Source organism: Barbus barbus (genome assembly GCF_936440315.1).
Source record: "Barbus barbus genome assembly, chromosome: 24".
In the NCBI taxonomy this organism is placed as follows: Eukaryota; Metazoa; Chordata; class Actinopteri; order Cypriniformes; family Cyprinidae; genus Barbus; species Barbus barbus.
This window is the reverse complement of record NC_136752.1, coordinates 19786223-19802698: the sequence shown is the minus strand read 5'-3', so window position 1 is coordinate 19802698 and position 16476 is coordinate 19786223. Positions and strand designations below refer to the sequence as shown.

At 36.8% G+C, this 16476-nt stretch overlaps 1 protein-coding gene across 1 annotated transcript; it reads right to left on the bottom strand.

Moving 5' to 3' along the window:
- Positions 1–578: 578 nt before the first annotated feature.
- LOC306844352 (sialomucin core protein 24-like) lies at positions 579–11851 on the bottom strand. Its single transcript, XM_079376411.1, has 6 exons — positions 11670–11851; positions 10286–10360; positions 4900–4968; positions 4703–4762; positions 4361–4417; positions 579–4281 (listed from the first exon to the last, which is right to left on the bottom strand). The coding sequence occupies exons 1-6, from the start codon at positions 11743–11745 to the stop codon at positions 4103–4105; spliced, it is 516 nt and encodes a 171-aa protein (XP_079232537.1). The 5' UTR covers positions 11746–11851; the 3' UTR covers positions 579–4102.
- Positions 11852–16476: the final 4625 nt, after the last annotated feature.

Genomic DNA, 16476 nt, shown 5'->3' with positions numbered 1-16476 from the left:
CTAACTTTTAAAAAGAAATGCCAAAAGCATCACTAAAAATCTTTGCACTGAAAAAAGATCCTTATATTCTGCAAACTGTGGCCTATGGAAGCCCATTTCCACTTCAGACGAGATATAATTTATAATTGTTAAATCTACTTTGCCAGATTTAATGGTGCATCTCTGGAGATATAAAGTCACAATTAACTTTATATCTCTGGAGATATAAAGTCACAATTAACTTTATTTACGCGGTTGGAATGAACCTATATAGTGGCTGAAACCATATATATATAGTGTTTCTGCAGGATTTTTAAGCTCAAATTTAAGACTTTTTAAGACCTGCACAAATAAAATTAATACCATATATGAGTGGGGTAGGGCAATGTCAATAGTACCATATTAAACTGTAAAATGACTGTAAAAAGCATAATTTACAATTCAGATACAAGTTTTCACAAAAAAAAGTTTGCTTAAATGATAAACTTCACATTTCAGCCTTTAAACCATTTTTAAGAAAATGGATAAGTCAAAAGTATTAATATTGTTTTTAACAATTATCATCAATAACTTATTATATAAATTAAGTAACATGAATTAGGGGTTATTGAATGAAATCATAGCCTTTTGAAGTTTAATCATCACATTCAGCCATAGTCTTGTCTTTCCGTCTCCAAATTTAAGAGCTCTTGAAATCATAATTAAGACTTTCTTGTACAATTTAAGACTTTTTAAGACCCCGCGGAAACCCTGTATATGGTAAAAGCATATTTATATGGTAAAAGGTGTCAGTCTCAAAGGTTTCTTAAATTAAAAGACAGCATAAAACAACACCCACAACTGTTTTACAATACTCAAACTTTAATTAATCACATTTCCAACCTAATTGCGAATGCAGATCCGAAACGAGAGAAAACACAAGAACAAAGAGTTCCAGAGAAATAAAACCAACATAATAGAGCATAAAACAATTAAGGCAGACTTTCTGGACACAGACGCAACAGTAAGCGTCTTCTAATTGACAAGAGCGTATGTGGGCCATGTGCATGTTTATGTGAAGCAATAACAAAATAAAAAAAATGCACTACTGGACAACAGGCCAAAGGTAATTAGTAATAATAATAAAAAAAAAAAACAGTAACTCAGTTAAATCTTAGCAATTAGAAAACAAAAGGGTGGCACAAGCAAGATGCTATACTCCATGTACCTCTCATTATCCACTCACAACTTCAATAAACCAAAGCTTCACTCTAAAACATTCAAGTCCTTTTGAGTGTAAGTCTTCATGACAATAGTAATCTTCATCTAATCTTAAATAATTAAGGCACTTCATCTTCAAAAGGCGCAGCAAGGAATGCAACACTAGCTCAGAGCGATGACAGAATATGGTTATGGCTGTTTCTGTGGAAATCTGATGCACGCATGCACACAAACATAAAAGGCATAAGAAATCAAGGCCACAGACTACTTGAAGTTTGGTTGAATTCTCTAAGTGTGAGAGGATTTTGAGCCATTTACCTTCTCAAACATTAGCATCCTTCACTGAGCTCTGAACATGGAATTAAAACAGATATTTTACCCAAAAATGTAGCATGTCCTTTACAGCCCTTTACATGCACAGCTAAAATCCATTTGTAACTAAGTGGAATCTTTGGATGTAGCCTGATGCTAAACAGACAATACTGTGATGAGTTGTGTGATTATGTTTTATACTAATTATTGAAAAAGAATACACAATCGAAACACCGTGCAGTCTGAACTTAAGTAAACAGTGTTTGGCAAAGCTGAAGCGAAATGGCAAACAACAGGATTTCATCTGACTACAGTATGGGCACGAAGAAGCTTGTGAAGAATTATGGCAGCTTTTCAGTGACGTATGCTAAAATAGACACCTTTGGCATTTAAGCACGGTGATACGACAATGGACAAGCAATTAGAGTGGTTCAACAAAGAAAGTGAGGCCTTAACAGTCATCTTCTGAGAAACATGCTGGGAATGGGAATGAAACACTTTGACATTAGGATGTCAACAAAGCAGATAACGAAAGCACGCACCAAACAAAACAATTCACTTCTGCCATTACAAAATTTGCAACCCAAATAACGCAAATCACTTCCCAAGCCAATGACATTCCGACTCGCAGAGGAAGTTATTAGCAGCAAGCTAATCAAGATTATTACATTTCAAATTTCATAACACAGGAATGAAGGAAAAAAAAAAAACACAGGCCCTCGGCCTATAAACGTGCCAACACACTACCCAGACAAATGATTTTATGAACAGAGTACCAAACAAAATACGCTCAGCAAGGCAGGAATTAGGTGTAGTGTAGGTCAATTCTGAATTTGAATCAAATCTACCCAAACTCAGTAACTAATTTAAAAACAAACAAACAAAAAAAAATCAAACCCAAGCATTAAATTATGAGACTGACACAGCTCCATTCTAAGACTCCATCAAAATCTTCAGATAATTGTAGCAACAGAAAAACAAGACAGAATAAGCAAAACTTTTCTAGGGCATATTTAAACTCTCTTTAGGGTATTTAACACAAAGGCTCCTAAAAAACATCAGAATCAACATACAAGCCTGTTTTAATCACCCTGAAGTATGTACACTTCAGTTTAAGACATTTTAGTGCCTTATATATAATGATATTGATTCAGTTTATGGTCAAAGATTCCTGATTTTGTACAAATATCGATCTCTTTTTGAAAGGGAGTGCTAAAATCCGATCGCCATTTCCGCCCTAGCAAAAAATAAACCTCCAGAACCGAAAGAAGCTTTTAGGAACCATGACATATTATCCAACAAATGAATGAACTTTTAATCATCTACTCTGTTTAATATAGCGATCAGTCCAGCTGGCAGACACTAGATCTACTTCATCGAAACAAGCACGCATGCGTGTATAAACACACCGACATACAGACAAACACATTTACACAGAGCCTGGCCTCGACAGAGGCCCAACACAAACGCATTCACACTTTTAAGGCAGCAAGCCACTGCCTCCACCTAAAGGCACTTTGACTCAACGGTCAATCATTCTGAATGGGATCATGGATCCTCAGCTCTCATAGTGCCTCATTCTATTCGTATGTCCGGCAGAATCGACTAATTCTAATGAAGACTCATTTCAGCTGTTAGTAGAACTGGATTGGCTGAGCTTCTATTGTTTCAAATCCACATAAACTCCTAAAAGTATAACTTAAGAAGGCCGATATGCTGGTAAATCCCCCAGAATGATGGGATGCTAACTATGGGTATGTGATACATCTCTGATATTACCCAGCACTCCACTGACACGTTTGGGGGAGAAAAAAGGAGCGAGGTCCTGGTCTAGTTTTGAGAACTTCTGTTTACTGGTTCTCTAAATGTAGATAGTTAACAATGAGGGCCTAAGCTGGGGAATGTAATTTATTGCAACATTTTGGCTCTCTTGGTTGGCGCAAGTAAAAATGATTTTGTTTTTGTTTTTTTTTAAATCACACACAACACACGGACAGATACAACCCCAAAAGACTATGTGATGAAAATGCAAACAGATTTGAAATGAAGGGGCAAAACTTTGTTCATTCAGTCTTGAACTATATATATATAATTTTTGAACATGGTGACTATGATGAAGGACTTGGTGGAATATTGAGAACCATCATTCATGGCAACTGTATAAAATACTGTTCTAGTAAAGTTACTTGAAATTAACACTGGAAGTTGGGAAGTATTGTCACAGGCATGATGAGAAGTTGCCCCCTTCCTATGCCTTTCATGGGAACCACAATGATATTAAGGAGACAAATCGCTGTTGTCGTCATATAATGAAACATTTACGGACAGCTGTGGTTGTACACGAAAGCAGGGCACATTTCGCATACCCCATAATGCATATTTACTCTGTGTGTGTATTTGGGTTTATTTGTGATAATAAACTTGAGTGCTTGTGAGAGCTGTAACATTAACAAAACAAAGCTAAAATCACAGGAATTAAATGTCAAATATGAGGCTAAACATTGGGGGTTACAAGAGTATTTGAGAATCTGTGAGTACAATGTGTCTGTCTCTCTTTTGGGTCGGAGTGTGGGTTTTGTGGTGCCGTGTGGTGCCTTCAGGTGGCAGCGTGTTACAGGGTGTGGTAGTTGCGATCCTTGGATTTGCAGAACTTGTAAAGGAAAAAGATGACAGCTTGAAGGCCAAGGACTAACACAATTCCCCCGATGAAACTGGCGGCATCAAATGTGGATGATTTAGATGGAGAAGGAGAAGGAGAAGGAGGAGGAGTAGTAGACGCAGACGTGACATCTGTGGAAAGACCAAATTTTCAGTGAAACTAAAAAGGACAAAGGAAGAGTTTCACTCTGTTAGAGAGAGCTGTACTTACTTGTGACGGTGCTGTTTTGAGTTGGAACAACTGCTGTGGTGGGGGCTGTCGTGGTAGCTAAATAGAAAAAAAGTGCTGTTCAGAATCATTGTTTTACCTTAGCAATAAACAGTAAAATAGCAGATACATCAAATTGTATAGCCTGTTCTGTGTTATGAACGGATGCAGGTACATTTTTATATTTTGTGGCTCTTTATTTATATTTTATGGTTAACCAATGTTGTTTTTAAAAGGTGATATATACTGTAAATAAAACTGACATTGGCAATGGGCTTTAAATTATGTAGGTATACATTCTGAGGTGTGTAGGAATGCAAATGAGATGAGTCTGGATGGCAGTACCATTGATGGTAGCGTTTGCTGTGGTGGGGATCACTGATGGGGCCGGGGCTGATGTCGACCCTGCAGTTCAGAGAAAATGCACATATTAAACCCACATCATCCCAAAATACAATTGGCCAGGTCATATTTGCAACTTGCAACTTTATTTTTTGCAGTTGAGTGTAAAAATGATCTTAAGATAGTAGGACAACACATACCTGTGCAGCTCACATTGCTGCAGGTGACTGTTTGGTTCTCAGCACTGATGTTAACACACTTCAAATCGTCTGTAATGTAGTGAAAACAAAACTATTATACATCATTCTAAGGGGAGAAAAAAACAAGACCACACAAAAGTCACTGTGCATTTGAAATGCAAAAAATAGTAATTTGCTAAATATTTCTAAACTATTTCTTGTGCAAATAATCCTTGCTGTACACTAGTGCTGAAGAAAAAAAGCACATGAACAAGATAACACATACCATACTGAGTAACTGGTTTACTGGTCTTCAAAAAAAAAAGCAAAGGGTTTAAAAAAGGCAAAAAATAATAAATAAAAAAATAAAATAAAAGTAGTTTATAAAAATGTAGAAAGAACTGGGTGATTGTATCAATTAATCAATCAACCTTACATACCATCAGATAAAGAATAAAATCACAAACACTTCCTTGACTCATAATAAGATTATGACCCAGAAATAGGTGGATGAACTGACAGTATGTCATATTGACATAAGAAGAAGAGGAGGAAGAATCAAGCAAGATTTTCCAGAAACCTCTGTGTTACTATCAGCTGATTTCTATTTAGAATATCCTCCCGTCACACATGAATAGCATTGTGTGCAAATACGACAGACAGCTCAGCGCAGAAATTCCTACTGATGGCAATAATTCAATTTTTACACATTGTTTCGTAATCCACTTTACTCTTCCTCATGTTTGTCATTGACTTAAGTTCAGAAAGCCTTGAGAGTTACAGACTAATTCACTAACTGTGCGTATGCCCATGTATGTGCTTAAATTCTTGTCACACAGAAAACATATTCATCAGTTAGCTTATGCTTTAAATTATTTAAAAATTAAATACTTTAAAAATATAGGGAAAAAGTAGAATGTACAACTTCCAAGTTTTAAATAAATAAATCAGTATCTATAGAATTTAAGATCATTAACAATAATAAAATTATATACATTTTCATAAATCAAATAACTAGGTTCTCAAGGTTTGAGAAATAATGTAGTCTAGGCCTGTATAAAATGTATTTAGCTGTTGCTACAATTTTGTTTTGTGACTCAGCTTTCCCTTTCAATACGAGTGTCCTGAACCGTGACAGGCTATGAGTATTTTATGTCAAAAGTAAACTGAGCCCCAAAAAAGACATCTTAACAGATGGGTTAAACTTTAGCTCTGTGTATGGAAGTACATTGTGTTCTTTATGGCCTCAAAACAGCCAACACTGAGAAAGAAATGTCACATGCTTTTGTGAAAGGTACATCTCTCATGTTGAAATTCCATACTATGACAACACCATGATGTTTTCAATTCCATGCTTTCTGAATAAGCCCTTCACTTGCATTCCACACCGCTTCTCAGCCCTCAGCAGTTCGTTCAGACAGCAAAACAAATTCAGCTACCCAGTCTCAAGTAATGATTGAAGGGAAATGCATACATGTTCATTACTTTAAAAGGACTGAACAAGCACTCGGGAGCAATCAGATGAATGAATATGATGTCAACCGGCCTGCGTTTACTGGTTTTCACAGATTAGACTGCAAAGCCTGCCACTGAGATTCTATTCTTATAAGAGCAGAGAGAACATCTGTGCCTCTGTCTCAGTACATGTAAGCCAAAGCAAAGCACCACATACATTTCCTGTTTCTTTATCAAAATAATAAAGAATACACACACATACAAGTGAAGTGAAGTGACATTCATCCAAGTATGGTGACCCATACTCGGAATTCGTGCTCTGCATTTAACCCATCCAACGTGCACACACACAGCAGTGAACACACACACACACACACACACACACCGTGAACACACACCCGGAGCAGTGGGCAGCCATTTTATGCTGCAGCGCCCGGGGAGCAGTTGGGGGTTCGGTGCCTTGCTCAAGGGCACCTCAGTCGTGGTATTGAGGGTGGAGAGAGCGCTGGACATTCACTCCACCCACCTACAATCCCTGCCGGCCGGAGACTCGAACCCGCAACCTTTGGATTATAAGTCTGACTCTCTAACCATTAGGCCACGACTTCCCAATATACAACCCCAATATACACACACGTATATATGACCCTTGACCACATAACCAGTCTTAAGTGTTATAAATAAGCTTTCCATTGATGTATGGTTTGTTCTGATAGGACAATATTTGGTCGAGATACAACTATTTGAAAATCTGGAATCTGAGGGTGCAAAAAAAAAAAAAAAAAAAATCTAAATACTGAGAAAATCACCTGTAAAGTTGTCCAAATGAAGTTCTTAGCAATGCATATTACTTATCAAAAATGAGGTTTTGATATTTATGGTAAGAAATTTGCTAAATATCTTTATCTTTACTTAATATCCTAATGATTTTTTGCATAAAAGAAAAATCAATAATTTTGACCCATATTTTTGGCTATTGCTACAAATATACCCCAGCGACTTAAGACTGGTTTTGTGGTCCCGGGTCACATATATACACACACATACATATACATGCACAAATACATATATATATTATAGGCTTAAAACATGTCTATGAATTTGTGTGGTACAAATCTGTAAGAATAGCACTGCATACATATTCCAATGAGGTGTGAGATTTTGGTCAGAAGTTTATATACAGCATGCTATCAAGTTATGATTACATCAGATAAGGTTAGCAAAGAGGTCTAATTGTAAATCTAACATCTAATGCAACTGATATAGTGAAACGTTTAAATATTTGTTGCGCAAACATTGTACCTTCCAGGTCGTCTCACCTTCCTCCTACACCCACAAAGAGCCATACGTCAATAATTCACATTAGCACATTTACAGCTCGTCACAACACGTTGATTTAGCCAGTACATTGTTTTAAACAGGCCATGAAAACCATAGCTTTGTAGAAACACCCTCAAACGCATCAAAAAGTCCTGTCCTAAAAACAGATTACCAGCATTTGCCCCATATTTTGTGCCTTGACACAAGAAGAAATACTCAAAACTATTTGCAAACCTATTTCTAATAAACTAAACACTCTGAAACATTTTAACCTGATTATAATAGTCTGCCCTACAGCAGGAAAGACCCAGGTATTTCCAGTATGTTGTTTCACTGAATCAGTGTAAACCGATCGCGCCATCTCAGGGGAGCTGATAGCACAATGCTAACGATACAGGCTTTGTTATAGGGGGAGGTGCGGTTACAGACACTACACCTGCTCAGGCCCGTCAGACCACTTCTCCTTACCGTCAAGCTCTCATACTTAGAGGAACAATACTGACTCGCTGAATGTGGAGAATGACAGCTGATGTTTAATTTAAGATCGAGAACAGAGCCTGTGAATGTGCAAAGGAAGCGGTTTATAACTGCATTGTGGTAGACAGTTAAATATAAATGATCTGCTTCACTATTAACCAGAGGACAGATTTCAAAATAAATAAAATGTATTAAATAAAAATAAATAAATGACAAAAACAAACAAGCTTACATGCTAATTACATTCTAACTATTAAAACAGAAATGTTGTAACACTTCAGTGATACAAAACTATGAATCACACTTTGCCAATTTATACACTTATGTTTTGTTTTGGCCCTATAGCTAATACATGTCAAGTAACAAAACAATTTGATATTAAATTGTATATTGACAAGCAATTTTGCTTTGTTGCCCGGGAGCAACTGGGGGTTTGGTGGCTTGCACATTCTTTATTTATTTCCTTTACTTATTTACCCACTGCCACAGACATTTTGTCGTAAATGACTGTGCAGAGTGTGCCGTCAAGCTGAGTGTGGGTATTGAGTGTGGGAAACCGTACTGAGTTGAAGGTATTGAGTGTTGAACAGTGTGCTGTAGATTCACTCCCCCACCTACATTTCCTGCTGGTACTGAGAATCAAACTCACAATCTTTGGGTTACAAGTTAAACTCTCTAACCATTAGACCACAACTGCCATGTACCCTAGTGCAGTGGTTCTCAACCACATTCCCGGAGGACCCCCAACACTGCACATTTTGTGTCTCCTTTGTCTGACACATCCATTTCTCTACTAATAAGCAGGTGACCTGAATCAGGTGTGTTTGATTAAGGAGACATGCAAAATGTGCAGTGTTGGGGGTCCTTGTAGGAGTGAATGAACAGTGCTCTATTCCACCCTCAATACTGAGCAAAGTACCGAACTGCAAATGGCCGGTCACTGCTCTGGGGGTGTGTTTTTATATTGCGTGTGTGTTCCAAGTATGGCTTGCACGACACATCGTCACTTAAGTAAGTAAAGAAAAAATAAAGAAAGAAAAAAGATGATCAAACAGTGCCATGTTCTGTTCAAACTTATATGCTTATTTGCAACCCTATCAAGATATTTTGCACCACACATGGACCCTTTAGACATTATTAATTTTTTTAAATATATTGCACATTTGTGAAAACCTTACATTTGATTTTTTTTTATGCACAAACTCAAAATGGATAGAAGTTTAAGATCATCTATGTCTTAAAACTCTCATTTTATTTTATTTAAAACAAAATATGAAAGATATTTCATTATTATTCATTCAGTCGTTTCTGCTGTAATTTTATTGCTCCACTCCTTTCACCCATGATATGGTCACTTTCTTTCTGCTTACAAGGCTATGGAGCCTCGAGCACCATAGCAACAGTGTGTGCGTTTCATTAGTATGTTTACTCTCTCTGATTCATTTCACGTCATCCATTAGCAAAGAGGCATGGAGAAGGACTCCAGGGATAAAAGGGCAGTTACTTCAGGCTCACACTGACCGAAGCCAGCATTAAGCACTGAATGAACCGCCAAACACATAAACCCTGGTTTACAAGCTCATTTATTATCTGTACACCACATTAGGAATGCTTTAGACAGTTACAGGATCTGTGTTTTGAATCAACAATGCGCAGACCCATGCTAACCATCTGAGATGATTTGGTAGAAAATCCACAATTATAATCTGGGACCAGGAAAACTGAAGGTTATGCTTTTCATTTTCTCTTTATGTAATGGGGAAATACAACTGGATAGCAAAACAAAACTGGATATCAACACCACTGAAGCAAAAACAAAGCTATATATTCAAACTAAAAAAAAAAAAAAAAAAAAAAAAAAAAAATCACATGCTGCTGGAGGGCCAAATCCATTTACCATTAATGAAACGAGTACTTTGCTAAAACAGACAATTCACTGTGACTAATAAATCAGGTGAAGTATGTGTGCATCATATCAAATAGATCAAAATGCTGGCTTGGAAAACCATAGAAAAAGCTTAACAGAAAATGTTGTGCTTAAGCTAGGTTCATATATATATATATATACACACACACACATATATACATATACACCTTGGCAGTCAGTTGATTGTTGTCATATGAGCTTTGAATTTGACATGGAGGAGGGACTGACCTGTGCACTTCATCCACTGGCAGTGAGTCACATTTCCACATGCTTCACAAGATATCAATGAACTACAGTCTCCATCTGCAAAAGAAACCACCCATTAAATAGCATATCTTGCATGCCTAAAAAAACTGATCACTGAGATTTCCATCAAGCATGTCATATTCAAGCAAACATTGGCATTTTAATACAAGTTTCTTGTGTTGTTGACCTAGATTTGTTGCCAGAGTACTGTATGTGTCAGTGTTATCTCTTGGCTTTTAAACCTAAAAACAAAACGGAGTAACCACAAAATATTAGGTTCTCTAGCTGAAACATATCAAGAGCCATACCCACTTTATGCCAAACTAAAATCAGAGAGAAGTCTGTCATTTTCACCAGTAAACATTACAAGGTCAAAATAGCTCGAGAGAGAGAGAGAGAGAGAGCGAGAGAGAGAGAGAGAGAGAGGTATTTTACTGCCCAACATGTGATTCTCTGGATAAATATAGATCTTCACAACGCAGTAGATCTAAATGGAAGCAAAGCCACAAGACAACAAAACAGAAACCCCGATGTATTGAATAACATAACAGCGGCAAGCCAACGATCAGTATTTGTAAGAGACACGATAAGTGATTATTTCAGACAGGTATTTTTTTTTTTTTTGTAAAACTGTACAGTTTGAGTTCAGTATTGGGCAATATCTAAAACACAGACGGTAAATCTGAATCAGGAAAAAAAATAAAAAATCGTAGCGAGGCCAAAGTGCATCACCCGCGTTTAACAATGTGTTAAACTAAGGTTGGGAATCAATAACCGGTTCTTTAGGATGATTCATTCAAAAATAGTTCTCGAACCTTCGCCGTATGGAAGGAATACCGTGGATTCTACATCACAACTGAATCCATAACGTGTAACATACAGAACAACCAGGAAAGTCCCATTTAAGAGCAAATGACTCTTAGGAATCAGATATTTTTACTGAATCAAACACATGCACAGCGACCAAAGTACTTCGATTCCTGAATAAACGACTCTTGAGAACCGGTTCTTTTTAGTGAATTAAAATATGCAGGGTAGTCGGATTACCGTCCAAATGATTCTTAGGAGTCGGATCATTAAAAAAAGGTCTATTTAATTTACATAAGACTTTTCAAAACGAATTTATTTCTTAATAGTTGTATCCGTTCTTTTGAAATCTAAAATGACCATTTGGCAACAGACTAGCGTTACCGAGGGCAGTTGAAGCATAAGAACTGAATCATTACCCAACATTTATTCCTCAGAAGTACAAAAAGAATCCGTTATGGGACCGGAATCGCAACCACTCCTAATTAAAATCACAGTTAAGGTGATAGAGACTGTTTTGGGACTCACTGTTACATTTACAGATTCTAAATCCACTCACCCTGCGCAAATCCCTGGTTTATCAACGACCCGAAGAGGGCTAGTAATATTGTCACGAAGAAAAGTCTCCAAAACATGATGTCTAGTTGGTTTATTCTCAGTCCTGGTTCAGGTCGAGCTGTGTGCAGTTTCACTCCAGTGCTGCTGTGGATGTGGCTGCGCTTCCTGCATTCTGCATCACGTGACTGGGTCTTTTCATCATTGGATGACAAATGTGTCTTTAAATTCTGGGACAAAAAACTGCTTTCCTGCAGGGGGCGCTTGGCGGCTCACAAACATAAATCTTCCATTGAGCAGCAATCAAATGTCATGACGTTCTGTTATTGATCGGAGACATTAAAAAGTGTAACCGTTTAAAGGTATTAATTTCTACGACTGGTACTTGACATTCAAACAGAAACCCGCACCGACAGTAGCTGGAAAATAAATTGAATAATAGTTAATCAAAGGTCGTGATTGGCTCATCTTGACAGACGCTGAGAAAAGTAACATGTACCATGTGCTACTATAACCTAATCTAGGTGATATTTTACACTCAAATAATGACACTGTGAAACTTTAATAGCGTTTGATATGAAAACACACATTGAAAAGTTTAAATATAAAGTATATTATTTATTTGGGGCGCTAAGCCCCGCCTCGTTTTATATGATACTAGCCATTCCACTATCGTTTTGCCACGTGTTTGCCTCACACTTCCTCCCAATGTTGCTATGTTTAAAAATAAAGCTCAACTGGCGAAACCATGAGTGCAATATGTGTTTGGCTTATTAATAATTTGTAGAGCGACCGTTCCAACCACTATAAAGTACTTTTACTTTATGAGCCTTTACCAGCCCTCCCAACAAAATGCCGGTGAGTAATTTATAGGACATGCCCACAGGTCCATCTCTCCTGAGTTTATTTTGCAACGCCATATAGGGTGCAAACACTCACTGGTTTTGATACATGAAACAGCACACAACTTTACCTGATTTTAGTTTTAAAAAGGCAACATTTCTAGATACCATAACTTAACCTACCAAAACTCAGTAGCCTACTTAAAATAGGTTATATGACATGCAAAATATGGCTATTCTGTTGTTTCAATTCATTTTAATTTTATATAAAATATTATATGACATAATTTTGGTATCTGACCTTTGTTGGCCCATATTGAGTGACAGGCAATAAAAAAAGAAAATGTGAGAAACAGAAGCAGGCGAACGCCTCTGAACATATAATTCCTTGTATTGTCAGTCAGTTTCACCAGCAAGCAACAACTGCTGTATTGATTAACATTTGTGAAAACTAGTGTTATTACAGAAGAAACAAAACGGTAGGCTTTGAATTTTGTTTATAGAGTTATAACATGGTAGGTATTGGACCATGAACACTTGCTATGCTGCCACCCAGTGGACGAGTCCAATAAAAAATGTGAATTTTATGTTGATGTGAAACCATGTTAAATCTTAGTGTCCAGATAATTTTAAAAAAATAAAAACTCCTAATATTTATATGCACCTAATAACATAGACAAAAAAAAAAAAAAAAAAAAAAAAATATATATATATATATATATATATATACATATATATACATATGCGTGCACACACACAAATTCAATGCAAAAAATATATACAAAAATATTCTGCACTTTGTTTGTGTTTACATTTCAAAATGCAAAAACAACACGTTGATATTTCTAAATTTTATGGCGATTCTATAAATAGATAGCAAAAGAGCAGGGCTAAACCAAAAAAGATTTATATAATAAAAACCGAAAAATAAATGTAATGTTTTTCTTGAAAGTGTTATCATGTTGAATTAAGATGAAAATACACTGAAAAATAACATTTAACAAGACGTAATGGGTCTACATTTCACACCTCCTTATTTTATTGTTTTGCACTATCAACCTTAAATCACCAGAGAGCACCATTGCAATAAATATTGAACAGTATTTTGTTTCATAGGCCTAGATAATCTGTAGTCCAATCCAGTTGTAGTCCATCCATAGTTTCTATACCTTTACAACTGTTCAGCTAACTGGAAATCAGTATCAGTATTTTTAGGCCTGAAAAAATGTTGCCATCAGATAACATTGGCACAGACTAAACCTTTTTGCACGCTAACTATTGTCTGCAATTAAACATGACCAAGTCTAGAAACACCAGAAGTGTCGTTCTGTCAGCAGATGGCGCTGTATACTTTCACATCCAATTCACTCTCATTCTGCATTTACTAGTCCAATCTTTCTGAATAGACTGCTGCTCTGTCAATGAATAGAGAGTATAGATAATATCCAGCCTGTCATGTTGCTTCACGTGAGATTCATACCAAAATATGTATTACTAGTGTTAAATATGCTAAATGTGAAGCATTTGTTTAACTGTGTTGTAAATATCCATATACATATTTCGTGTCTCTTATCATAAAGTATTTTCACAGAAAGAAGTTTGTCCCTTGCTGCCTGCACCATGAAGCCTTTGTCTGAGGACCAAGCTCTTTATTCATTTTAATCTTCAATTTTGTCATATATTTGTCAATAAAAGAAGAATATACTTTTAGGCCATACACATTTCGACCCACTTTTTTTTCACACCCATTTTTCCAATATTCCAAAATCCTCATTCATAATTTTGAACTACTTATCTAAAAACCAGCTTAAAATGGTCTCCCATCCTTGGCCTGGCCAAGCGGTCTTAAAAGTAACGTTACACATTCCTTTTACATTGTTTTATGTTTTAAGAGTGTGCAAGTTTTCAGACACCGAAAAAGTTAAATTGCAATGAATACAAGCTCTTTAATTTCACCTAGAGATCCCAGCCACCGGAAATCGCGTGAGTCTGATGTAACCATAGCAACAGAAGCCTGCTCGAGTATGGGGTGTACATAAACATAATTACTGTTATTATTTATTACTTTTAAACTTACTACAGATTTTTCGATAACCTACATATAACAAGTTTATCACAAAAGTAGTGATTTGTTTAAAAATAATTGACATTTGGTTATTATGACAATCAGTCGTCAATCAGTCCACATCGTATGTTCTCTTTGATATATACTTATTTGACGACTTGTACTGACAACAAGCCAAGTCTGGTGGATCCCGCCCACTAAAATGTTAGAGAGAGAGAGAGAGAGAGAGAGAGAGCTCCTTTGGCTGGGCTGCACACCGATAACTGAAGTATATCATCAGTGCAGCAGCTGTCTCAGAAGGAAGTAAAGCGATGTCTCATTGACTCAGGTGCGTACTGATCGAATTCCTGTGCAGATGTTTCCATTGTTGCTTGTATTCTTGGTAACTACAGGTACAGACAGATGTGCGGCAATGTCAGTCAATGAGAGTACAGGAGGCATTGCATTGTAATCATGGCTCGTTTGTCACTGAGTGCAATCGATTAAGCCATTGATGCTTGTAAATGCTGAATGGAAACGAGAGAAGCGTAGAAACGATTCTGAATGTAAGACATGTGTCTTTGCTGTTGCGCATCATATGACACAATAGTTGTTTTGAATTTAGACTTGGATTACGATTTTAGTGAGACGAGCGCAATTTATTTGTCTAAAAACAAGTATATCTTGTATATAGTTGCATTGGGGTTTGAGAGGACACGCAGTATCTGTGGTTCTGTGTGCAAACACATTGCATCCAGTAGTTGTGCTTTGACTACAAAGGCACGTCTTATAGTTTCATGGACTGTCTGCGCTGTCCGCGGTGCTGAAATCGTCCCTGCAAGGACGTGAAAACGACGACCTCCCAACAAAACTTGGGAATGATGCTCATTCTGACATTACATGTTTCTTCGTCCAGTGAGTCTTTCGTTCGATTATTTAGCATAGAATGAAAAATGACGTAAGTTTGTCTTCATAGTTCACACAAAGCTTCTGAAGTGACCGGCGCATAATATGTATTTTGATTTGAACTTGATGTTTGACCGCTATGCGTCTCAAACTTTAATATAATATTCCTACATCTGCTACTAAAATTAGTTTGTGAATATAGCTTATTCTTAATCTATGTAAATGAACGCTAAAAGGGTTATAAAGGGTGCTGTTGTTACAAACTGCCCCACTAGGTGAGCTCTAACAACAACTGAAAACATTTAAAATTTGTGCACGTATTGTGGTGTGGTAATCAAATGTACTTGTTCAAATAATTGTTATGCCACCCCTCCCCATATTAGTAGGCCTATAACTTAAATATTTTAATTCAAAACTGTAAATGCATCAAACATTTGCTAAAAGCGTAACAGTCCCGGCCTATGCACTTTCACATTTTGTGCAATCTTTTGGAAAGAAATAAATGGGAAATTTTTACAACCCCCTGGAAATAGTATTTCTAGTTTTTGGCTGATAAAAAGCGTGTGTGGATTTTATGTATCAGATGAAAGGAAAACTGCTGATATACCACTTCTATCATTGATCACACTTAAATTCTGAACCAAGCATAACCCATTTTATTTGTTCCATCTTTTATATTTTACTGAGTCTTACAACAGTAATCTCAGGATTTAGGTTGGTGGTCAGTGATTTCACCTATGTAGGTCATTTTTAATTGGGTAAACTGTTATAACTAACCCTGTGTTACATCACTCCCCTACTTCATCGTTTCTCCACAGGTTGCACTGACCTTTAATGGATGCATGCTTTTAAACCGCTTCTATAATAGATGCACTTGTCTTCTCTAACTAACTCTGTGTTATGTTTTCTCAGCAGGTGTCTGGGCGCATTCATGTGGTCTCGCGTGCACATCATGGTCCCTTAATTGAATCTGGGACTGCAGAGAAACGAGCACCGCTGGCACGAGAAGCTCGCAAACT

Excerpts from the sequence above, each read along its gene's own strand:
- LOC306844352 (XM_079376411.1), bottom strand. The coding sequence starts at position 11,745 with ATGTTTTGGAGACTTTTCTTCGTGACAATATTACTAGCCCTCTTCGGG. Across the intron at positions 4,969-10,285 it reads CCAGTGGATGAAGTGCACAG|ACGATTTGAAGTGTGTTAAC; the intron begins GTCAGTCCCTCC and ends ACTACATTACAG. Across the intron at positions 4,763-4,899 it reads CAGCAATGTGAGCTGCACAG|GGTCGACATCAGCCCCGGCC; the intron begins GTATGTGTTGTC and ends TCTGAACTGCAG.